The following is a 26,041-nucleotide window of genomic DNA, read 5'->3' on the forward strand; positions in this document are numbered from 1 at the left end:
CAAACTTTGTAAATTAAGTTCATCATGTAGACTGCAAGTCAGCTTTAATTTGCCAAGAATGTTCAAAATGATGATATTTAACATTTGAATAGTAGTTGCAAATTTAGGAAGTTTCTAACATTTACTTTCTTAACTGGCTTTCATGAATCCTCTGATTTTTCACTCTCTTGTGAAACTCGTTGTTAAGAACTCCTGCTTGTTGTTCATGTGAAATGGCTTTAAGAACACTTATCATTTTGATTCCCTACCTGGATACTCTGTAATCGGTCCTTTTTTTAGTGTAGTGGCCAGGGCTGTTGATAACATACCAGACAGACTGGACAGAGCATGGTAGGCTTTAACCTACCTTGCTTAGGTCACATTTTTAATTTTATATACTATTATACTGCATTAATTTATTTTAACAGCTGTAGCAAACTGTTAACACATGCTGCACTCACGGTCATCGAAAAGCCTCCTTATTTTTGCAAATGGTATGCTGTCAAATAGGATCTTAGGCTACTGATTTAAGCTGCTGATCATTTAAGCCCAAGTGTCGGATTTTATACTAATATCTATTAAATTTTCTTCTGAGGCTTTAATCTATGATTCCAGTTTCATTTTTAATCTACTATTTTTTGCTAAAAGTAATGTGTCAGTTTCAGTTAAGGTTATATCCATACCTTGGAAAAGACCCTAAAAACAATGACAGATGTCTGTTGACTGCGGGTTGCTCACAGGTTCTAGAGAGGCTGATGTCAGTTTCTAGCCACGTGGCCTTTCACAAGTTGGCAGTTTACCTCTTCAAGGTCAGAAGGAGAATCTCTCCCCGGTCATCTACAGTGGAGTCTTATGTAAGGTACCTAATTAAGAGAGTGAGTATCCTATCATATTCATAGGTCCTATCTCTACTTAATGGTCATGGACCCTGGGGAGGTGTGAATCTTGGAGACAGCTTAGACTTCTGCCTACTATACTGATTTCTAGACAGGAGCAAGTATTCTGGATAGGTTAAGGGCAAAGACATGTAAACAACTGAATTTGCCCACCCCACTTCCTCTTTTTTAAAGTTCAGGAAACAATAGTTTTACCAGAGGTTTGCCCAGTAGATTTCTGCTTATATTCCATTAGTCATAACTACCCTTAGCACAAAGAAGCCAGGGAAATCAAGTTTTTGCTACCTATGCGCAATCAGGATTCTGTTAGAAAGGAAGAGGAGATATTGTGTAATGTGTAGATAGCTAGGGTATGAATGGAAATGCCGAGGTGGAGAAAGTAAATCTTACCTAGTTTAGGAAAAATGGGACTTAATAATGAAAAACAAAATCACACAGAAGCTCCCACCCAGACTTAATCACTGTTAGCATTGTATTTCCTAATTGCATCATATTATATGCAACTCTAAAATTTATCATAAGCATTTTCCATGGCAAATTCTTTGTAAATGTAATCTTTAGTAGCTGAATAATATTACATCATAAGGATGCACCATAACATCCCCTCTAATTGACCTTCCCCTTCTTATTCTGCGTTCAGGCAGTTTTCAGTTTTCACTGTTATAAATAATGTCATTATGAATATCTTTATACACAAATTATTTTATGTATTTAAGATTTTCTTAATTGGGTTTTATTCTTAATAGATTACTAGATCAAAGGGAATAGATGCTTGTGTGGTTCTGATTACATACTTTCATATAGATTTTCAAAAATGATGAGCTAATTTATACTTGCCAAGTGTTTATATCTCTATGAGAACACTCTAAAATCCAAATTTCATCATGTCACTTCTGTCTCCTACTTATGGGTCTAACAAAAATTTGCTCATTCTGCCTTTTATGATGGAATCCAAACTTCTGATAAAAATGAGGTTAGCTCCTAACAGGGGTTTGAGCTCTGTGTCACTATCTACTCATTTTACTTTGGAGCCAGTCCATAATCACCTTGTTCACAGGACATGACAAGGGGCATTTATTAAACACAACAGTTGAAAGGCAGGCTCCTGATTGCTCAATCTGAAATCTTTATTTTAGAAGAGAAGGAAGTGAGTTGGTTGTGTTAGGTCTGCCTTCTCTGTGTCATCTGTTAACCTTGCATCACGTTATTTAAGCATTAGGCTTTCCGTTCGTGATCAATATTTTGCTCTGAATAAACCCCTATACTGTCTTCTTCTGCTCTTATCTTTTTCTCCAGCCATGTCCTTAGACTTGGTTTGTGCATCCTCACCCTATTTGGATGAGTTTAGACTCCCCTCGAATCTGTTCTGAGTTTACTTCCCTTCCCCTACCTGTTGTACATGTTATTTTTAAACCTAATCTTAGCTGAGGTGTTCCTGTAGTCAAACTGGTTTCTTTTTGATCTCCTTCCTCTTTCTTCTTCACTGGGGTACTCATGACTGTGGAGTTAGAATTTGTTTCTGAGCTTCTCGTCCTTATTTTTCTCCAGACCTAATCTTATGGATTGAGAAATCCGTGAGAAAAACCTATGTAAGTTTCCATTCATTCTCCATAATTTTATTTGCCAGTTCATGAAATATTTATAGATGTGCTGTTTCCTTCTTGTTGTTTGGGCCTAGAGAATAAAATAAAGATATCAATACCCACACTATTCATGGTTCAAGATTAATCACTCCTCTGTTCCACACCTTTGAATATACCACTAACATGGTATATCCACCTTATAAATAACTTATAAAGTAACCAGAATTATAAAATAGATGAATAAAATTATCTGTAATCAAACCACCAACTGATTTTACTGTTAACGTTTTAATCTGTTGCTATTAATCAGAAATAGGGGTCTATTAAAAAGAACTCCATTCTATCCCTATTTACTCTTAGGCTGTCAATACACAGAATTGGCTTATTAGCTGTAGACCTAAAGCTGCATATACACAATACCAGCAAAAGAAGGAAGAGAGAAAAAGTAAAAGGAACCCAGGGTCTATAAGAAAAGCTAAGTTGTCTTCTCAATCATATTTTATAATGCAAGAAAGCACGTAATACATCTTAAATGGTTCTCAGGAACAAAGTTAAGATTTTTAAAGTTTGCATTTGAAACAGAAATCTGCTTTACTTGGCAAAGTTATTGTCCTTTTGAATTGACTTAATTCAGTGGAAATCTGTATACATAAACCTGAAAATCAGAACTAAGGTTAAGTCTTAGGTTCCAAGAACCTCTTTTATTCCTTTTTTTTTTTTTTAATTATTAAGCAACTACTTCATACCTTTCTGAAGTGGTGCTTCTTTTCAGATCATGTATGTTTCAACTCTACTTACCTCTATGTGCATGGCCAATGTAAGAGCTTCAGTTGTCCACTTATTCTGCATATGTGAAAGTTATCAGATGCCACTAGATATGTATCTGTTTAATAATGCGCAATTTTGTGGAAAAAATATTTTTCTGTTTCTTTTTTTTTTTTAAAGATTTTATTTATTTATTTGAGAGCGAGAATGAGAGACAGAGAGCATGAGAGGGAGGAGGGTGAAAAGGAAAAGCAGACTCTCTGCTGACCAGGGAGCCCGATGTGGGACTCGATCTGGGACTCCAGGATCATGACCTGAGCCGAAGGCAGTCGCATAACCAACTAAGCCACCTAGGCTCCCTCTGTTTCTTTTTAAAATCATGCCTTGCTTATATCCATCTACAATGTGAATGCGTACATTAGCATAGGGGATTATAAATGTCCATAAAGCTGTGTAGTAAATACAACAAAGAGTTTCCTGATTTTGCAGTGATTTCTCCATGGCCACTTTTAGGCTTCTATTCCCAAACATCCCCTCCAGGTCCCCCCACAGGTTATCCAAATGGAAGTTACCATTTCCTGCACACTCTGTGTCTCCGAACACATTGTAATTGGCCAGTGTCCCCCACGTGACCTGAGTGGAGCCCGTCTGGGGGCCACTCTCTCCTGGACTCAGAGTTGCACTAGTCTCGAAATCTTGAGTGTGAGCAGGTGACTGAAGCCAGACTCATCCGGGTTCTTCCCCAGCACTCCTCCAACTGAGTTTGCCCCCTTTTCTTTTAGGGGCCAAACCTGTGAGGATATAAACCCAGAAGCTGCTGGAAGCTCTCTCCCACTTGCTATGCAAAAAACTGCTGGGCGGCTAGAGAAAGACAAAGCTGACATGATGGTGTTTGAAAGCCTAATTTTATTTTCAAAGGTTCTTGGAGTTGCCTGGATCTTTCAGCAATTCCGTCGCTCCTGGGAGCTGCCCTTCAGATGACCTAGGCAATTCAATGGGTTTTTGATTTTTTGCAACCAAAAATTTATGGCTAATCATGTTGATAGAGTGCACTTGCTCTAGTAAGTGATTGCTTAAATAAACATCTTGGCTTTAAACTCTCAATTTAAGAAATCTTTCCCATTAAGGGAACATTATTCTTAGGACTTCCACCAGTTTTAACTGCATTAGTCAAGGGCTGGAGATAGTCTCAAGTCACCTTCAATTCTTTTGGAAGAAAGGCAGAATATAAATTCTCTCCTTTCACAGCTGATGAGACTGATGCCAAAGAGAAGACTTGGCCTGTTCATAGTGACTAAGCCAGTTTGTTGTGACATCAGGGCTAGGACCCAGCTCCGTTAATTAATTATCTGTCTAAAGCTGTCCTGAGTTTAAAGGAAGTTAATAGACATCAACATAAAAGAGATCACAATATTTTCTTGTGATTTTAATTGGTATTAGTCTATTTCTCTTTCCCTTTCACAGCTCAGTTCATTCATAAATTACTTGGTGAGCACGTATGTGCCAACAGGCCCTATATAAGCTTCTGGTTACACTCCAAGTGCATAAAATAAACGGGCCACTTCTGCTCTCAAGGATTTTAATATCTAGTGAGAAGGTGAGCTGCTAGAAGTCATTGCAACTATGCATGATTAAAGTTACTATAGAGGCTGCTAGGGAAGCCCCTAAGAGCTCTATCCAACATCCGCCAGGAAAGGCTTCTCAGAGGGAATAGTGTCAGGACCTTATCATCACCAATCAGGCCCTTTGTCTCTAACTCTGTTATTAGCATTATCTCTCTCTATTCTCTTAGACCTATTTTAAAATACACAAACTTCATTTGGAGCTAGGCTCAGAAAAATGGAACAAGGTAAAAATACCTAACACTACCTAGGTAAAGGTAGAAAGCCACAAGTATAACACAGAGTCAATTACTAAATGTCTGTATCCACTCCACCCCTTGGCCATCTGCAACTACTTCTAGATATACCACCACTACTCCCCATCAGTAATTGACAAATTGTGTGTAGGGCAACACTAGCTCTGTGAGACAGAGCATGATCAGATGAGTTGATGCAATATTGCATACTCGTTCTCTGCTTGGAGATGGAAAAGAAAAGGGGACTGCTTGCTTCTCTCCAACCCTCCCATCCCAACCTGAATCCGCCTCTCCTAGATTCACATTATTGTTGCAGACCTTTACCTTCTGCTCCCGTCTGCTGTGTTGCTTTGGTTCCCTTCATGTCCTCCCACTCAAGTTGCCAAAACTCTTCTCTGTTTAATGCAAGAAGTTCAATCCTATGCCACATTCTGTGAGCTTCTAGGACTCTGAGGAATCCAGTGATAACAGAACATTTTTGAATTATTTTTAACTTTTCATAAAATTATTTAACCACAAGATGCCTTTTTTTTCCTGTACCGTGTTATGAAACTTCAGAATCCACTTTGACATACTTACTCTAATAAAGAAATGTTATGTTTGTCCTTCCAAACATTCTCATATATAACTTAATATTTAAGCAATGTTGTATTATTTCTCAAGTATTTGTTTTTTTTTCAGGGCTTTTATATGCTGACACAATTGTTGAGTTCTTTCACATAGCTCACCTGGTTTTATTAACATCCTCAACAACCTTGTGAAACTGACATCATTTTGATCGCAATTAGAGGTGAAGAAACGGAGGCACCAATCATGCACAATTGCATGCTTGGTGACTTTTGGTGACTTCCCTGAGGTTACACAGCTAGCAATTGGCAGATCTAGATTAGTTCTGAGTCCTCTTTCTGTACCTTTGCTCTTAAATAAATAAATACACATATAATAAAAATCCAAGATACTGAGAAGATTCTGAAACTGGTAAATATACCCAAATTTCACTTAAAAGTTCAAAGCAGAGTAAAATGACATCCTTGTGAACCAGTTAGATGTCCGCAGCTAAATACTTCCAAATGAGATACGTTCACTCTGTAGGCAGAGGGCCTACAGATAGAGAAGGAGTAAGAATAATCCAAGCAAAGCATATTGAGAGAACGGACTGTGGCTTAGTTCATTTGAAGCCCAGCCAACGTAAGGGGAACTGGTGGAGATGAGCCAGGAGAATTAAGTTGGAGCCCAGTTGGTTGGCCCTCAGTTTAGTGGTTTGGACTGATTCTGATTAGGCAATGTGAGCCAACAAAGTTTTTTGAGCTGGGAATCAAGGTGAGGTATGACTGTCACTACTCTTTAGTTAGAGTAGTGGGAGACAGTCTGGAAGGAACATGGAAGACAATTGCCATGGGAAGAAAAATGGAGGCATGAGACCATAGAAGAGACTGTGTAGGTCACAGTGACTGTGAGGTGGAGCACTTCATATCATTGTTTCTAAGCAGAGGCAGGAGAGGCCTGGACTAATAAAATAATCACATGATGACTAGCACCATAGTGTATTAACATGAAGATTGTAGAGACTCTGATGAACAGTGCCTTGTCCATGAAAACGATCAATGATTATTTGCTGAATAATAAATTATTTCATTTGGTTATGTGATATTTCAATATTATATGATAGGAACCATGAAATGAAGTATCTCCTCCTTCTTTGCTACTACAAGTTTACAGAATGAAGAAAAAGGTAGTGTTATTCCACATCAGAAAAAAGAAAATTATATAGCACATGCTAAGTGCTACCACAGGGAGGTTGCCCAGTCTAAGAATGACTTGTTATCTGAGTGTGGAATTTAGGAGGTAGACATTGGAGATGTGGTAGGGAAGTGTAGACTTAGGTCCTAGGGTTGAGGCCAGAGTTCTGATAGTTTGCTAGCAGCATGACATTCAAAGATAAAAAGAGTGCTAAGATATGGGTTTGTTTAATTTTACCAACACATCACCTTTTACACACAGTTTTGTTGCTATGTTTTCACCCAAGCTAACATTATTCTGACAATGGTGGTAGAAAGAGTTTCATTTATGCTATCTGGAAAAGCAAAGGTTTCAAATCTCTACTAGAGCTGAGGGCTGGACAAAAGAGCTGTATATAAAAAAAGATAAAGGACAGGCCTGAGAAGTAACTGTGAAGCTTGAATTGACCATTCATTCAGTTTCACAAAAGTTCTTAAGAAAAGATATTAAAATATTCATATATAACATATAGTCATAAATATATATGTTGCTGCCCAATTTCTACTTTTGCCCCTTGTATAATTATTTCTGATTCTCAAAATTCTGTCAGGTGGGTGCTATTATCTTTATATTATAGTTGACACCCAAGAAAAGTAAATATTTTTCCCAAGTTCATCATCTAGTTACTAAATAGTGGAAGTCACCTGAAATAGCTTTTCAAACTTTGGGGTATAAAAACTAATTTTTCAAAGAGCAAAATCAGCATCCAGTGTAGGCCTGCTCAGTTGCAAAGCCTTTAGTAGTTCAGTTTGATTTTTATAAAATGGGTCAGTCAGTCTTCCTTCCATTTTACCCAAAAAGAATGGTGTCAAATCATAACTGGAAAACAAGATAAGAACAGGCAGTTTGACTTGAGAAATAAATTCTGTGGTGAACATGTTTTCCTTTTCACTCCCTGCAGAAATCGCCTACATCTAAAATTGTTTCCAGGTTGAAACCCGGGCTTGTTACTCTTTGCAGGGCCCTTGTTAACTTGTTCATTTCATTCATATGTTAGAATTAACAAATTTACCCAATATCTTTACCAATATCTTCCAAAGATATCTACCCGAAGATATTTACCCATATCATCCAGGTGCCTACTATCTGCGGGCACTGTGCTAGCTACTGGGATGCAGCCATAAAGCCCACAGGAGCCCCCAGGGATGTGGAGGATACAGGCTAACAAGCCATTACATACTGATCAGTAGCAGGTGCCAGGTAGAGGGGTGCTTGTCCCCAGCCTGGGGGAATCAGAGGCAACTTCTCTTGAAAAGTGATCACTGAAGAATGACCTGAAAGGTGAAGATGAGGAGAAGCAGACACTATAGCGGGGCCTGTATTTATCTGAGGACGTATACGTAATGTCTAAGTGCTTCCTCAGTGTGTACCATTTAATCCTTAAATTCTAACAACAACCCTATGATGTGTAGTTATCATTAGCCTCATTTTACAAATTAAGCAGGAGAGGCTCAGGATTTGGATCTGCCCTTGGTCCCACAGTCAGTGAAAATAGCAGACTAAAGCTTGTCTCCAAAGCTACCTTTTATTTTTTTATATTTTATTTTATTATGTTATGATAGTCATCATACATTACATCATTTTTTTATTTTTATTTTTTTATTATGTTATGTTAATCACCATACATTACATCATTAGTTTTTGATATAGTGTTCCATGATTTATTATTTGCGTATAACACCCAGTGCTCTATGCAGTACATGCCCTCTTTAATACCCATCACCAGGCTAACCCATCCCCCCAGCCCCCTCCCTCTAGACCCCTTAGTTTGTTTTTCAGAGTCCATCGTCTCTCATGATTCATCTCCCCCTCCAATTTCCCCCCCTTCATTTTTCCCTTCCTACTATCTTCTTCCTTTTTTTAACATATACTGTATTATTTGTTTAAAAGGTACAGGTATGTGATTCAACAGTCTTACACAATTCACAGCATTCACCATAGCACATACCCTCCCCAATGTGTATCATCCAGCCACCCCATCCCACCCACCCCCCACCACACCAGCAACCCTCAGTTTGTTTCCTGAGATTAAGAATTCCTCATATCAGTGAGATCATATGATACATGTATTTCTCTGACTGACTTATTTTGCTCAGCATAATACCCTCCAGTTCCATCCATGTCGTTGCAAATGGCAAGATTTCATTCCTTTTGATGGCTGCATAATATTCCATGATAGATATATACCACATCTTCTTTATCCATTCATCTGTCGATGGACATCTTGGACCTTTCCATAGTTTGGCTGTTGTGGACATTGCTGATATAAACATTGGGGTGCACGTACCCCTTCGGATCCCTACATTTGTATCTTTGGGGTAAATACCCAGTAGTGTAATTGCTGGGCCATAGGGTAGCTCTATTTTCAACTTTTGGAGGAACCTCCATACTGTTTTCCAGAGTGGCTGCACCAGCTTGCATTCCCACCAACAGTGTAGGAGGGTTCCCCTTTCTCCACATCCCCGCCAACATCTGTCGTTTCCAGACTTGTTAATTTTAGCCATTCTGACTGGTGTGAGGTGGTATCTCATTGAGGTTTTGATTTGGATTTCCCTGATGTCGAGCGATGTTGAGCACTTTTTCATGTGTCTGTTAGAAATTTGGATGTCTTCTTTGCAGAAATGTCTGTTCATGTCTTCTGCCCATTTCTTGATTGGATCATTTGTCTTTGAGTGTTGAGTTTGATAAGTTCTTTATAGATTTTGGATACTAGCCCTTTATCTGATATGTCATTTGCAAATATCTTCTCCCATTCTGTCACTTGTCTTTGGTTTTGTTGACTGTTGTTTTTTTGTTGTTGCTGTTTTGTTTTTTTTGCTGTGCAAAAGCTTTTTATCTTGATGAAGTCCCAAGAGTTCATTTTTGCCCTTGCTTCCCTTGACTTTGGCGATGTTTCTAGGAAGAAGTTGCTGCGGCTGAGGTCGAAGAGATTGCTCACACTGAGGTCTTTCAACCATTGTGAGTCTATTTTGGTGTGTGGTGTAAGGAAATGGTCCAGTTTCATTCTTCTGCATGTGGCTGTCCAATTTTCCCAACATCATTTGTTGAAGAGACTGTCTTTTTTCCATTGGACATTCTTTCCTGCTTTGTTGAAGATGAGTTGACCATAGAGTTGAGGGTCCATTTCTGGGCTCTCTATTCTGTTCCATTGATTGATGTGTCTGTTTTTGTGCCAGTACCATTCTGTCTTGATGATGACAGCTTTGTAATAGAGCTGGAAGTCCGGAATTGTGATGCTGCCAGCTTTGCTTTTCTTTTTCAACATTCCTCTGGGTATTTGGGGTCTTTTCTCATTCCATACAAATATTAGGATTATTTGTTCCATTGCTTTGAAAAAAGTGGATGGTATTTTGATAGGGATTGCATTGAATGTGTAGATTGCTCTAGGTAGCATTGACATCTTCATAATGTTTGTTCTTCCAGTTATGAGCGTGGACAGTTTTTCCATTTCTTTGTGTCTTCCTCAATTTCTTTCATGAGTATTCGATAGTTTTCTGAGTACAGATCCTTTGCCTCTTTGGTTAGATTTATTCCTAGGTATCGTATGGTTTTGGGTGCAATTGTGAATGGGATCGACTCCTTAATTTCAAATTCTTCTGTCTTGTTGGTGTATAGGAATGCCACTGATTTCTGTGCATTGATTTTATATCCTGCCACTTCACTAAATTCCTGGATGAGTTCTAGCAGTTTTGGGGTGGAGTCTTTTGGGTTTTCCACATAAAGTATCATATCATCTGCAAAGAGTGAGTTTGACTTCTTCTTTGCCATTTAGATGCCTTTTATTTCTTTTTGTTGTCTGATTGCTGTGGCTAGGACTTCTGATACTATTTTGAATATCAATGGTGATAGTGGACATCCCTGCCATGTTCCTGACCTTAGGGGGTAAGCTCTCAGTTTTTCCCCATTGAGAATGATATTTGCTGTGGGTTTTTCATAGATGGCTTTTATGATATTGAGGTATGTACCCTCTATCCCTACACTCTGAAGAGTTTTAATCAAGAAAGGATTCTGTCCTTTGTCAAATGCTTTTTCTGCATCTATTGAGAGGATAATATGGTTCTTGTTCTTTCTTTTATTAATATAATATATTGTATCACATTGATTGATTTGTAGATGTTGAACCAACCTTGCAGCCCAGGGATAAATCCCACTTAGTCATGGTGAATAATCCTTTTAACGTACTGTTGGATCCTATTGGCTAGTATTTTGGTGAGAATTTTTGCATCCATATTCATCAAGGATATTGGTCTGTAATTCTCCTTTTTGATGGGGTCTTTGTCTAGTTTTGGAATGAAGGTAATGCTGGCCTCATAGAAGGAGTTTGGAAGTTTTCCTTCCATTTCTATTTTTTTGGAACAGTTTCAGGAGAATAGGTATTAAATCTTCCTTAAATGTTTGGTAGAATTCCCCTGGAAAGCCATCTGGCCCTGGGCTTTTGTTTGTTTGGGAGATTTTTGATGACTGCTTCAATTTCCTTAGTGGTTATAGGTCTGTTCAGGTTTTCTATTTCTTCCTGGTCAGTTTTGAGTGTTTATATATCTCTAGGAATGCATCCATTTCTTCCAGATTATCTAAATTGCTGGCATATAGCTGCTCATAATAATGTTCTTATAATTGTTTGTATTTCTTTGGTTTTGGTTGTGATCTCTCCTCTTTCATTCACGTGTTGTTGATTTGGGTCATTTCCTTTTCTTTTTGACAAGTCTGTCCAGGAGTTTATCAATCTTCTTAATTCTTTCAAAGAACCAGCTCCTAGTTTCATTGATCTGTTCTGCTGTTCTTTTGGTTTCTATTTCATTGATTTCTGCTCTGATCTTTATTGTTTCTCTTCTCCTGCTGGGTTTAGGCTTTATTTGCTGTTCTTTCTCCAGCTTCTTTAGGTGTAGGGTTAGGTTGTGTATTTGAGACCTTTCTTGTTTCTTGAGAAAGGCTTGTATTGCTCTATACTTTCTCTTAGGACTGCCTTTGCTGTATCCCGAAGATTTTGAACAGTTGTGTTTTCATTTTCATTGGTTTCCATGAATTTTTTTAATTCTTCTTTAATTTCCTGGTTGACCCATTCATTCTTTAGTAGGATGCTCTTTAGTCTCCATGTATTTGAGTTCTTTCCAACTTTCCTCTTGTGATTGAGTTCTAGTTTCAAAGCATGTGGTCTCAAAAGATTCAGGAAATGATCCCAATCTTTTGGTACTGGTTGAGACCAGATTTGTGATCTAGGATGCGATCTATTCTGGAGAATGTTCCATGGGTACTAGAGAAGAATGTGTATTCTGTTGCTTTGGGATGGAATGTTCTGAATATATCTGTGAAGTCCATTTGGTCCAGTGTGTCATTTGAAGTCTTTATTTTCATGTTGATCTTTTGCTTAGACGATCTGTCCATTTCAGTGAGGGGGGTTGTTAAAGTGCCCCACTATTATTGTATTGTTGTTGATGTGTTTCTTTGCTTTTGTTATTAATTGCCTTATATAATTGGCTGCTTCCATGTTAGTGGCATAGATATTTACAATTGTTAGATCTTCTTGTTGGATAGACCCTTTAAGTAGGATATAGTGTCTTTCCTCACTCTTATTACATTCTTTGGTTTAAAATCTAATTTGTCTGATATAAGGATTGCCACCCCAGCTTTCTTTTGGTGTCCATTAGCATGGTAAATGGTTTTCTACCCCCTCACTTACAAACTGGGGGTGTCTTTGGTTCTAAAATTAGTCTCTTGCAGACAGCATATTGATGGGTCTTGTTCTTTTATCCAATCTCAGAGCCTGTGTCTTTTGATGGGGCATTTAGCCCATTTATATTCAGGGTAACTATTGAAAGATATGAATTTAGTGCCATTGTATTGCCTGTAAGGTGTCTGTGTTCCTTTCTGGTCTATGTTACTTTTAGGGTCTCTCTTTGCTTAGAGGACCCCTTTCAATATTTCTTGTATGGCTGGTTTCATGTTTGCAAATTCCTTGAGTTTTTGTTTGCCCTGGAAGGTTTTTATCTCCCCGTCTATTTTCAATGACAGCCTAGCTGGATATAGTATTCTTGGCTGCATATTTTTCTCATTTAGTGCTCTGAATATATCATGTCAGTCCTTTCTAGCCTGCCAGGTCTCTGTGGATAGGTCTGTTGTCAATCTAATATTTCTACCATTGTAAGTTACAGATCTCTTCTCCCGAGCTGCTTTCAGGATTTTCTCTTTGTCTCTGAGACTTGTAAGTTTTACTATTAGATGTTGGGATGTTGACCTATTTTTATTGTATTTGAGGGGGGTTTTTTGTGCCTCCTGGATTTTGATGCCTGTTTCCTTCCCCAAATTAGGGATGTTTTCTGCTATAATTTGCTCCAATATACCTTCTGCCCCTCTCTCTTTCTTCTTCTTCTGGGATCCCAGTTATTCTAATATTGTTTCGTCTCATGGTATACCTTATCTCTCGAATTCTTCCCTCGTGAACCAGTAGTTGTTTATCTCTCTTTTTCTCAGCTTCTTTATTTTCCATCATTTGGTCTTCTATATCACTAATTCTCTCTTCTGCCTCTTTTATCTTAGCAGTTAGAGCCCCCATTTTTGATTGCACCTCATTAATAGCCTTTTTGATTCTTCCTTGGTTAAATTTTCGTTCTTTTATTTCTCCAGAAAGGGTTCCTCTAATATCTTCCATGCTTTTTTCAAGCCCAGCTAGTATCTTTAAAATCATCATTCTGAACTCTAGTTCTCACATCTTACTAATGTCCATATTAATTAGGTCCCTAGCAGTCGGTACTGCCTCTTATTCTTTTTTTTTCTGAAGTGATTTTTTCCATCCTGTCATTTTGTCCAGAGGAGAAAAGATGAATGAGAGAACAAAATGCTAATATGTTAACAATGTCCCCAGAAAATTTACACTAAACAAATCAGAAGAGACCTGAAACCAGGGGAAAAGAAAGGGAAAGAAAAAAGAAAAAAAAACGATAAAGATAAAAACAAACAAACAAAACAACAGGATATGATCAAATATGATTAGGCTGGTTCATAGATCAGTGTCACACACTAGATTTTGGGCATATTTTGGTCTGTTAAAAGAAAGTGTCTCCCAAAATTTTAAAGAAAGAAAAACTTATATATGTACAAAAATAAGGGTAAATATGAAGGGATGGAATATGACTGTAAAGATGAAAATTATAAAAGATTTTATAAAAGGAATTGATAAGAAGTTGGTTGAAAAAAGAAATAAGATTTAAAAAGAAGGGGGGAGAGAATGTGATCAGGCCGGAGACTAGAACAAAGCCATACACTAGAGATTTAGGGTATATTTTGGTCTCTTAGAAGAAACTGTATCCCAAAATTTTAAAGAGAGAACAACTTATATATATATATATACCAAAAATAACATTAACTGCTATGAAGGGATAGAATATGACTCTAAAAATGAAAAATAAAAAAGATTTTTTAAAAAAAGGATTGATAAGATGTTGTTTGAAAAAGGGAAAAAGAAAAAGTCAAAAGAAAAAGAAAGTTAAAGAACAAAATTAACTTTGAAAGACTAAAGAATCATGGGGAAAAAAGCCATGAATTCTATGTGCTGTATTCCCCTGGTGCTGGCATTCTGCCATTCTCATTGATCGGTAATCTTGGTCTTGGCTGGCTGTTCTTGCTGATCTGGGGGAGGGACCTGTTGCCATGGTTCCCAAATGTCTTTGCTGGAGGTGGAATTGCCCCGCCCTTGTCGGTCTAGGCTCAGTAATCTGCTCGGGTTTGCTCTCAGTAGCTTTTGTTCCCTGCAAGCTTTCCGTACAGCTTTGGAGGATGAGAGTTAAAATGGCAGCCTCCCAATCTCCAGCCCGGAGGAGGCGAGAACTCGGGGCCCTGCTCCTCAGTGTGCCCCCAGAGAAAAGCAGTCAGTCACCTCCCGTCTCCCCGGTCTCCGACTGCTCTCCGTGCTCACCCGGCCTGTGACCGAGCCTTTCTATCTCTGTCACAGGCCCCCGTGTGGTGTCTCCAAACCCAGCAGATCCCTGTGGTGCACTCCCACGCCGCTCCTCCCAGGGGAGGAATGGGAGTCTCCCCGGATCTGCCGTTGTTGGGTCCCAGCTGGAGGAGCAGTGGCCTGACTGTGTCGTGGATCATGGTCTATGGCAACCCCGAGCTCAGACCCTGCTCCTCGGCTCCATCTCTGCAGCCAGCTTCCCTGCTCTGATACCTGGGAGCTCGCCGCACTCAGGCACCCCCAGTCTTTCTGTGACCCCGAGGGTCCTGAGACCACACTGTCCCAGCGAGGGTTCCACCTCCCGCTTAGCCACTGGAGCAATGTCCCTCAGCGGAGCCGACTTCTAAAAGTTCCGATTTTGTGCTCCACTGCTCTATTACTTGACAGTCACGCTGACGGAGGCCCCCTCCCCCGCTGTCTATCCTCCCGAATATCACCTCGGATTCACTTCTCCGCACGTCCTACCTAACAGAAAGTGGTCGCTTTTCTGTTCAGAGAGTTGCTGCTATTGTCTTCTTTGATCTCCTGTTGAGTTCATAGGTGTTCAGAATGGTTTGATCCCTATCTAGCTGAATTCCTGGGACCAGACGAAATTTAGGTCTCCTACTCCTCCACCATCTTGCTCCTCCCTGCATCACTAGTTTTTGATGTAGTGTTCCATGATTCGTTGTTTGCGTATAATACCCGGTGCTCCATTCAGTACGTGCCCTCTTTAATACCCATCCCTGGGCTAACCCATCCCCCCACCCCCTACCCCCTAAAACCCTGTTTGTTTTTCAGAGTCCATAGTCTCTCATGGTTCGTCTCCCCCTCTGATATCAAAGCTTTCTTTTTCCATTATATCCTGCTGGTTTCTGGGACAACAATGTTCTAGTCTCAAGCCTCAGACTTGGTACCTGGAGGTGCCAGAATGAAAGCATTTAGTTATGCCAAAGATGAATTATTAAATAGATAATTTCTGCTCATAGCACTCGATAAATGTGACTTTAACTTGACTTGAATAAGTCCAGCAAATCCTTTGGATACACAGCTTATCTGCTATGTGTCCCAGTCTTCTAATCTGTAAAATAGATTAATAATATATCCACCTCCCAGCATGTACTCAGGGTGAAATGAGGTTATTCATGAAGCATACATAGCATAGTACCTGAGTAAGTGTTCAATAGTAAATGTTCTATATGTGTTAGCAAGTATTACTCTTAATATTTTGTTTCTGATGGGCCATTTTTCTTCTCAAACTGATGTATGAGAAAGTATTGCAACTGAAGCCTGCTATGTCTTCATTAATGGGGTTTATAAAATCTGGCGAAATGATAGTTTTTATGCTTATGTGTATTTTCTTTTCAAGACTGATTATTGGTACTCTATCACTGTTTCAGTATAGAATTCACAGTGAGGGAAATTTAAAAAAAAACAACACTATATTAAAGCCAAATTTTCTTTTCAAGACTGATTATTGGTACTCTATCACTGTTTCAGTATAGAATTCACAGTGAGGGAAATTTAAAAAAAAAACAACACTATATTAAAGCCAAACGTTGGCTATATATATAAGTTGCTCTCTCTTTAAAGAGGCAAAATCTGGGAATGCTCCGATTCTTTATAGCCATTAGTGGTAAGTCATACCTTACATATTGAATTTGACAATGTAACGCAAGAATGGTAAACTCTAAGAAAAATCTTGGGAACTGTGCCTGGCTGGTACTAGTGTTGTCAGTCTGGTGTGGGAGAAGAGATAGGGATGGTGAACTCACATTCCTCCAGGAGCCAGGAAGTTAAGGAGATGAGTAAGGTAGGTGGCAAACTGGAGAGTGTGCATATGTGTCATTGAAAGACATTTACAGTTAAAAATAAATACCCGTGGGTCAAACATACCACATTGCAACTGCTCGTTCATAATTTTTGAAATTTAGAAAGAAAGCACTGGCTATGTAGCGAGGAGACTTGCGTCTTCATTCTTTCCGCAGACATTTATAGAGAGGAGTATGGTGCAGCGGGTTATGAGCAAGGGCTCTGGGGCTCCAGTCAGGCTTTGTGGTTTAATAGCGTTGACTTTTCAGGGGTCAGAGACTGAGTATGGGCTGTGGAACCAGGTGCTGAAAGTTTGACTTGCTGGCTGTGTGACCCTGGGAAAAATTTTAAACTCTCCATCCCTCGGTTTCCTCACCCGAGTTTTTGTGAGGATTAGCTTAGTTCATTAAGGTAAAGTACATAATGGTCACTAAGTTTCCACAGGTGTCAGCTAACTTTGGTAATCTTGTTTAGAGACTTCTTATGCACCAAACACTGTGCTGGGAGCCAGGAACACAAACATAATAAGATAAAATCCATTTTTAAGGACACAGACGAGAGGCACTGGTAAGTGCCAGGTAGGTAGAAAGTGCCAAGGAGGCATGACGATACATTTCATAGTGCTGAGAGAAGGCTCCCGAGAAGAGATAATGTTTCTAGAAACAAGGAAGTATGCAAACAGCAAGAGGTAGTCTGTGTGATGCCAGGCGAGTCACTTTCCTTCTCTGTTGCCTTGATTTCTGGATGTGTCAAAGAGAGCAGGTTGAACTAGTAATATCTGAATTCCCTGGGAAGTGGCAAGCTTGGGGATATTTCATGGCTGGGGTGGGATTCCCAAGGCTGCTAGAGGGATGACAGATCAGGAAAGAGAGCTGTAAGGTATGAGGCCCCGGGGCTACAGAGGAGAGGGGAGAAACGGGGTAGGAAATGAACTTGGACATCTAGTGTCTGGAGGACAGGGGCTGAGGCAGGGCTATGGTGGGGCAGGGGGAGCTTATCAGAGGGATACAGTCTTTGGAACTGCTTTTACCTGTGAACTTTACTCTTCTTCTTCATATGCTAACATTGTGACTCTGTCCTGTTGTTGAAGTGAGTGTCATTATAGCTCCATCTGTCCTTCCCAGTGCGTTAGGTGGACTAAAAGTAACTTTTAGACAATAGGACATCACGAGGACCTGGTTTATCTGAAGCACATACTCCAGTGTAAAGCCATGGGGTTTGGATTCAGGCAGACCTTTGCTTGGGCACTAACCAACTGTTGGTCATAGCCTCTAAGAAGTCAGCAGGAAGAAGGAAAAGAAAATACAGAAGCTCTAAGGATTGGAGCTGGAAACCAGGTTCTGCCCCTTCCTGTCCTGGACACCTTGTGTGTGTCATTTAGCCTCTGTGCACCTCACTTACCTCATCCATAAGAGGAGGGCAATGCCTCCCACCTCAGCCTTATTGTGAAAATGAAATGAAATGCCAACCTGAGGACAACGTCTGGGATAGAGGGCTCAGTTTAGAGGAGCCCCAGTAGAAGCTCATGATTGGGAGGAAGCAGTTACCAAAAGGATGGGGGGGAGCGATATTAGGGGTGAGGGAGGAGAGAAGTACAAAGCAGAGAGAGATACAGGTATCTGCTCTGCCTGCCCCATGTTAGATATGAACTAAAGCAAATGAAAGCAGGCAAACTGTTTAGCACTTATGTGCTCAATAAACAAGTACTGAATCTTAGAGAAAGGATTTGAAAACCCCTGTTCTGCGTGAGACTTCTTCCAGTGGTGGTGTTATCCTGGGGGCCATCTGCTCTAATTAAAATTTCACAGGGCTGAGGAATTTAGTGCCCTAACCTCAGAGCCCCTGGTATACTTGGTGTTTTGTTTGAGGTTGATGCATTTGGAAAGATTAGAGGAGGAGGAATTCTTTGCCGGTTTCTAACTAGGCAGATGTGAAGGGTTTCTGCTAGAATATTTTTGCTTTATGGCACTGGGGGTCAGAGATTAAATAATTTGCCACCAGACAGATGTTCTGAAGAGCTAATTAAAAAAACTGACAAGTACCCAAGACCTCAGATAGATTTCTGTGCCATCCTTTACAGGACAATTACAGCTTAAAATTTCTGTATTAAATGATATTTCCAGAAAGTTCACTACTGAAATAAAAAGAAATGCCACTAAAGACATTTTTAATTATACAAGTGTGTCTCAAATCTGGATGCACATTATAAAGAAATGGAGAATCTTTTTAAAAATATCCATGCTGGGCCCCATCCCAGACTCTCAATGTCCGGGAAGAGGGCCCCAGCAGTAGATTTTCTTTTTAATGCTTCAAATGATTTGAATATGCAGCCAGGATTGAGAACTACTGATTTAGAAATAGAACTACTTTAATATCTGTCTTAATCCTGGGAGACACTGCAATGTAATGTATGGGAACAGGATAGGAAATAGAATTTGGCCAATCTTAGCAGGATAGACAGATTGACTGAGATTACATACTGCTCTGGGCAAGTTACCTAACTTTGTTAAAGGTTAAAATTTCTTTACTTTTAAAATATAGCTATTAGCTTTTTAATAGATTTTTATGAGGATTTGATGTGAGCATTATTTCATAACTAAAGCACCTACCATATGCTCAGCATGGAGTAGACACTCAATAACAACAATAGTAGTTACTACCATTTGTTTTTACTAAAATGCTTTGTTAGGAATTTTAAGCCTTTTTCTCAGGCATGCTTACTGATATGAATGAAGAGGTTCTGAACAGAGGCACAAAGATGAGCACACATAAACCTAACACAGTCTGCACAATAGACAATCTTGTCACAGTGCAATTTATAAATAAATCAGCCAGATTCAGTCTAAGTGTACATATCTTCAGAGTCATGGAATATATAAATTTCTTCCTGGAGGATGTTACTACTCTGTAGAATAAATGCAATAAAAACCCCCAGGTCATATTTTGCAATTAAGCCAGCAGCTATGTGTCTTCACGACACCTAGAAAATGTGGACTTGGCTGTGTCTGCTTGGATGCCAAGTAGCTCAGTTAATTATATTGCAATATAATTGCCCAAAGGGTCTGATCTTGTTGTTCTACCAGGCAGGCTTTGATTATCCATGCTAGCCATGGACAGAAGGAGAGAGGAAGTGTGCTCTGTCTTACCATTCCTTCTCCAAGTTTAGGCCCTTGGCTATGACCTCAATGGTGTATAGAAAGACAGTAGGACCAGCAATACAAATCAGTTTTGCTGGAGGTCCTGACTGAATGCTCTTACTTTTTTTATGCTGGAAACATGTGCTCTGAACATACTGTTCCTTATTTATTTGGGGAACTATTTTGGAGGAGCTGAGATGAGGGTCTGGCTCCAAGCGTGTGCTCTCAACATTTTTACCTTGCTTTTTGTAAGCATATGGTAAATATTGTGGTAGCTATTCCTGTTGACTCTTCTCCTTGGACTCACCCCTGGCCCCACAACTAACTAGTGTGTGTCTTGAGGTCCCCCAATTACCCTGTCTCCTCAGGTGCAAAATGAAGAAATAGAAAACACACATTCTTGTGTTCTACTGATGATTAAATGAGAACATTGTGATAACATTTATTGAATGTGTATGCTATGCCCTTGTCTGAGTATTTGTCTAAGTGGTTCATGTGTTCTAAATATGAATATGTATTAACTTACAATCACCTGTAAAGTAGATCTCTTAATTCCCTGTTGACAGATGAGGACGCTGAGACACGTAGAATGGTTAAAGTAATTCTTTCAATGTCAAGTTTGGCTTCATGCCTGTGCTCAAAACACTACATATCAGGCCATTTTGTTGAATGCATGTGGTAAATAATAGTGTTTGCTCCTCTTCCAAGCTTCCTCTTTCAATTTCTAACCTGAACTAGGTATGCCATGGCAACAGCACCTGATAGGTGTTTAGTAAATACTCACTGTTAGATTAATTGATCAAACGGAGTGCTAAGGGTCTGTACAGTTCTGTGTAGTCATGGATGTGTATCATATTGTGTCTATTGACACTTCACCTGCAGAAAACCCTCAGTGACTCTACCTGGCTCCCTTAGCATTCAAGGCTCTACAGTGATCTAACGTCGGATGCCCTTTTCCAAACTCATTGTATACCTCTGCTGTTTACACAAAGCTTGCTAGTGTTTAAGCTCAATTAAGGATGGGACTTATTTTATCATCTTTTTCTTTGTATGTCTACTACTTAGTGGGAATCTGAATAATATCATTTGAATGGGCAAATGAATGTCACTCAGCCATCATGAGCTGCCACGTTGTTCATATTGTTCGTATATACGCCACCTGAAAGCAGGCACTAACACTCCATGGCTCTGATGGTTTCCTTTGTTGACAGCCCCATCACCCATGGCCCCATGTCCTAGTCCTGACACCAATTAGCCTCTACTAGGTGTGTTAAACTTCACAGACAACTTCAGCAGCATCATCTTATCTTTTACTAAAATGATCCTGCTAGGCTGCCATGAATTGGGCTTTGGTTTTTGTTGTCTTTCTTATAATGCTAATGAATAGTCATAGATTTGTCCACACTCGCATTTCACTCACCTCATTAGATTTTGCTAATTTGTGCTTTAATGAAAAAAAAAACCCTACTTAAATGGCATGTTAATATATGAATGGAGGTTTAAAGAATACTACTGACTAGTTTAACTTAACATTGTATGTGAAGGGGGCCCATTTTAATGCTTAAAATGTGTTTTTCCTACCATATACACGTTTTTCTTCCAATGTATGAAAGAGAATTCTGAACTAAGTTTTATTTAGCACCTACTGGGCCTAGCACTGTGGTAAGAACTTTTATTTGTTATTGCACTTGATCTTCCAAACAATCTTGGAAAGGAATATAGCATGGTAAGAGCCATGCTTTGATGTTAGAAAGACGTAGGTGTGAGTTCTGGCCCCAACCCACCCACTGCATGATCTTGGGGAAGTTTCTTAATGATGCTGGCAGGCCAGCTCCAGGGACCCAGAGAGGGTCCTTCAGGACCAGCCCAGAGGGTCTTTGGCTGTGCATAGGATGGAAATCAAATGTGAGCCAGCAGGAGGTGAGAGCAGTGTTTATTGAAGATATAGAGCAAACAGATACAGACAGAGTGTCCAGGAGACTTGGAAAGAAAAGGAACATGAGTTTCGTCTTTGTTCAGGGTCTTGGGGTTTTTATTGAGGTCAGTGGTCTGGTGTACGTGCCCTCTCAGGCATCCAGGAACCGGTTAAAACAAAAATGAGAGCCCAGGTGTCATTCCTTGGAGCCAGGGGTCCTTGGTGTCAAGATGTCTGGAATACGCATGATAGCTTCGACTGGTCATCCTCACCTGGTCATTCCTTAGGTGTGATCTATTCTAGAGAAATAATTAACTCCTGGTCCCTTACAAGGAGGACATACGCTGTATACATCCTGAGGCATGTGTAAATTGGGGTGGGGTGCAGGTCTTATCAAGAATAGAAGCAGGAGGGGCGCCTGGGTGGCTCAGTCGTTAAGTGTCTGCCTTCGGCTCAGGTCATGATCCCAGGGTCCTCAGATCAAGCCCTGCATCAGGCTCCCTGCTCTGGGGGAAGCCTGCTTTTCCCTCTCCCACTCCCCCTACTTGTGTTCCGTCTCTCACTGCGTCTCTCTCTGTCAAATAAATAAATAAAATCTTAAAAAAAAAAAAGAATAGAAGCAGGAAAAGGAGCACAAAGCAGATTTCTATGGAATCCTTTAGTTTCCCTGTCTCATTAATCTACCTAAACTTAAGTTTTCTTATCTGTAAACAGATATAATGACATCCTATATTTGGTATTTGAGGTAAGATTTTGTTGTCTCCTTCCCTATACGCAAGCAGTAGCCAAATGGGAACCCAAGTGTTGGTTTATTAATGGCTGGGCAAGCACCTTAAAACCACTCAAATGTAGGGCTTCTTCAGTGAGATGTGTTCACCCATGAGGCCAAGGCCTGGAAGGCTGAGTGAGGCTACCCATTCGCACTTTCCTAAAATTGGAGACAGTAGAGGACCTGGACCAGGCTTCTAATTGGTCACATAAACAAGTGACTGGGCTCAAGAGCAGACATTGAGCTGGGTCTCTCCCAAGAGCCAGGCCCTGTCTAGGTCAGATTACTGCCTGAGAGCAGATAGTTCAAGTGTGACCCCTGGGCATGACACCAGGCAGAGGAAGAGTGGCAGAAGGCATGCCAAGCGTGGACAATGACTTGAAGGCACAGTAACCCACCCAGTAGGAAACAGAGCAGAAGGAAGCTGATCTCTGTGGACTGGCTTCCATGGAAGGTAGCAAGGCCATCCCTAGGCCCAGCCTAACAATAACAATAAGATCAGTAAGAAAAAACAGACACTTACCTTATAGGGCTTTAAATGGGATTAAGTAAAATTATGTGTATAAAGTACCCAGCATGTACACATTGTGCAAGCACCAATGACCACTATCCCCTGTAAGGAGAAGCAATTTTTTATTAAGTAAGTATTGTCATCAAGACCATTGCATAGATGAGGAATGGAATGCTCAGAGACATGAATTCTGGTCTGGTATTAAAACCACCACCAACAAGGACATGACAAACAACTAGAATTTTACCTTGCTTTAGATTTAGGAAAAGCATTTTCTGTAATGCTCTGTAAATGAGAGAAAATAATCAGTCTATTTCCTGGAACTCCAAAAATTACCTTAAGCTTTTGTAGCAGGTGAACTCAGGACTGGACTTGAAGGATGAGGAACATGCTAATGAATATTTACATCTAATGCCATTAGCCATAGATACCATTTGGAGACCATCACTACCTCTTACATTTCCCGTGTAGTATGACTTCATGCAGTGACCTCAAAATATATCAACAACTCTGACATACATACAAAATTCAGAGATAGGTAGTTATACTTCAGATTGGACAAGGTCTTGTAGAAAAACAATTTGATAAAGTCCTTATCTCTTTACATTGACTATGAGGAAACACTCAGAGAAGTTCTACAAATTTGACTTTACTAAAGATCGAGGTTTTTTGTTTAGTATGCCAGTAGTAAATATTCTGTATTTCTCAGTTTTCTGATTAGCAGAAGGAAAAAAAGCAATTTAATCTAGGGTAACTGAATAAACAGTGTATTTTATTTTATTTTTTTTAAAGATTATTTATTTATTTATTTATGTGTGTGTGTGTGTGTGTGTGAGAGAGAGAGAGAGAGCACAAGCAGGAGGGGCAGAGGGAGAGAGAATCTCAAGCAGATTCCTTGTTGAGCACAGAGCCTGATGTGGGGCTTGATCTCACCATCCTGAGATCATGACCTGAGCTGAAACCGAGAGTTGGATGCTTAACTGACTATGCCATCCAGGTGCCTCAATAAACAATGTATTTTAGATTTAAGTGTTTGCTCCATGTTTTCCCCAAATTGAAGCTTATTTTATTCTTGAAAACATATTCAAATTTTTGATTTCATATTTTCCTTTGAAGAGTTATATCCATCTGGATTGTCTAGGGAATATCACAGTGATGACCCTAAATCTCAGTGGCTTGAAACAACAAGGTCATAATTTTCACTCAGCTACATACATCATCATGGGATACTTGGCTTCTCTTGATCCTCATTCATAGACCCAGGGCAAGAGAATTTCCATCTCTGTACTTCTATGGTTGCAGAAGCAGGGAGAAAAGAATTGCCTTTTATTACTTCTATAGGAAAGTGAGACATGCCATTTTTCCTCACATTTCATTGTCCAATGAAAGTCACATGTCCATGACTGACTCCAGAGAGCTCAGAGCAGTGCACTCCTACCATTTGATCAAAAAGCAGCCAGCCAGAAAATACTTGTGAAATCACTGCTGACCACTAGAAGAGGTGTCTTATTATTCCTATTTCCTATCAAGGTCACAAAAGTAGTATGTGGCAGAGGGCAATTATGAACCTAAGTCAGCCCAAAGACTTATGTGTCTTAGATAATATTATGCTATAGTGTAAGAGTGTGTAAAAATAAGAAAACTGCCCTCTAACTTAAATTCAGCCTACTAAAAGTAAGTGAGCCCACCAAACACTATCTGTCCTAAGGGACAAAACAAGTATGTTAGCTTTTGTAAAGGACTAAAAAGTAAGGTCTTGGAAGGAATGAGAGTGAGGGGGATAGAAAGAGGATACATGGATAGGGTATAGAAGAGGTATTTAAATGAGTTGCCAAAAAAATATTGCCCTTTGTCACATATAGGTCCCTGCTCCAGCATTATTTTAGAATATTGGTAAGAAAAGCTGTTTTTTTTTTTCCCCCCTCTGTAGGAGAATATCAACATTGATGAAGCCTCCAGATGCCTGGTGAAACATATACTTGCAAACGAGTGTGACCTAATGGAGTCCATTGAGCCGGACATCGTGAAGCCCCATCTCACGTCGCCCAAGATTGTCAGCTGCTCCAGCTGTGCCAAATCCTAGTAGGCTTCTTTGCTGGCATCTGACGGAAATAATCCCATTATCTCATGTCTCAATTCTTAGCAGTTTGAGTAAATGTCAGGATAGGGATACACATGCGGCAAGCCAAAGATCTATGCTGGTACCTTTCCTATAAGAGAGAAAAATAGCAAATGTTCTTTTTTATGTTTTTCCCAGCATCAGCACAGTGTTTACAGGCTTGTTAAATATTTAGTCTGTTACAAAATTCTGTCTTGTAGCCAACCACAGTTCTGCAGGGCCCGCATTGGCCCTGTTACTTGCTTCTTGAAATCAGCCAAGGCCTCAGGTCTTAAAGAGAAAGGGGAGAGGAACAGACTAGCTGTCAAGTTAAGCCCTGGCTTTCACTTTGCTCCCTGGTGCCTTTGTCCAGATTTCAATACATTCTCTGCTGGGCTGACAGGCCTATTAAGTAGAAACAGTTTTTTTCTCCAGAGATGACCTCCGTTTTCAACAGACCGAAGAGTTGTCTCCTGATTTAGCTGTTCAGAGTCATGTACACAGGTTTCCTGTGTTTTTGTGGCTTTTATTGTCATTCCCCATGCCTTAAATGTTGGCTTAACTGAAAACTGTATGAAAAGACCTGCCTCCCTATGTGCCTTTCTGTTAGCTTTCTCTCACTCAAGCTGTGGGACTCTTCTGTTCGTGTAATATATATTATATATATTTCCACGAGTGGAAAACAAAACATTAAAAGATGTTGTTTCCCTATTTCTGAAAAGGCTGTAAGTGTCTTAGTATTAATGATTTTTTCTTTGACTGTGTATCCATGGTTCTCAAGACCCATTTCTAAAATTTTGTTTCAGAAAGGGGATGAGAAACATACACTTAAAGGAACTTCTGGGCACTATTATACTGAGATGAGTCTGTCTACTGTTCATATCAGCATTTAGGCCAAGCAGTGTATCTATATTTTCTTGGTTAAACAGAGGAATATATTCTCATATCTTCTGGTCAAGAAAGTACCACACCCATTGACATGCAAAGAAATGACTGAAATATGCATGGT

The 26,041-nt window shown here is 39.7% G+C and overlaps 1 protein-coding gene across 1 annotated transcript in view; it reads left to right on the top strand.

Moving 5' to 3' along the window:
• The window catches only part of RAB38 (RAB38, member RAS oncogene family), a 72,159-nt gene extending 46,411 nt beyond the window's left edge, over window positions 1-25,748 (top strand). The window contains exon 3 of the mRNA XM_025893651.2: window positions 24,865-25,748. Within this exon, the coding sequence (XP_025749436.1) occupies window positions 24,865-25,017 (153 nt within the window). The 3' untranslated portion in view covers window positions 25,018-25,748. The remainder of the gene's footprint in view (window positions 1-24,864) is intronic.
• Window positions 25,749-26,041: the final 293 nt, after the last annotated feature.

Source organism: Callorhinus ursinus, unplaced genomic scaffold (genome assembly GCF_003265705.2).
Source record: "Callorhinus ursinus isolate GAN/ISIS: 27379988/994484 unplaced genomic scaffold, GSC_fseal_2.0 scaffold93, whole genome shotgun sequence".
Taxonomy (NCBI): domain Eukaryota; kingdom Metazoa; phylum Chordata; class Mammalia; order Carnivora; family Otariidae; genus Callorhinus; species Callorhinus ursinus.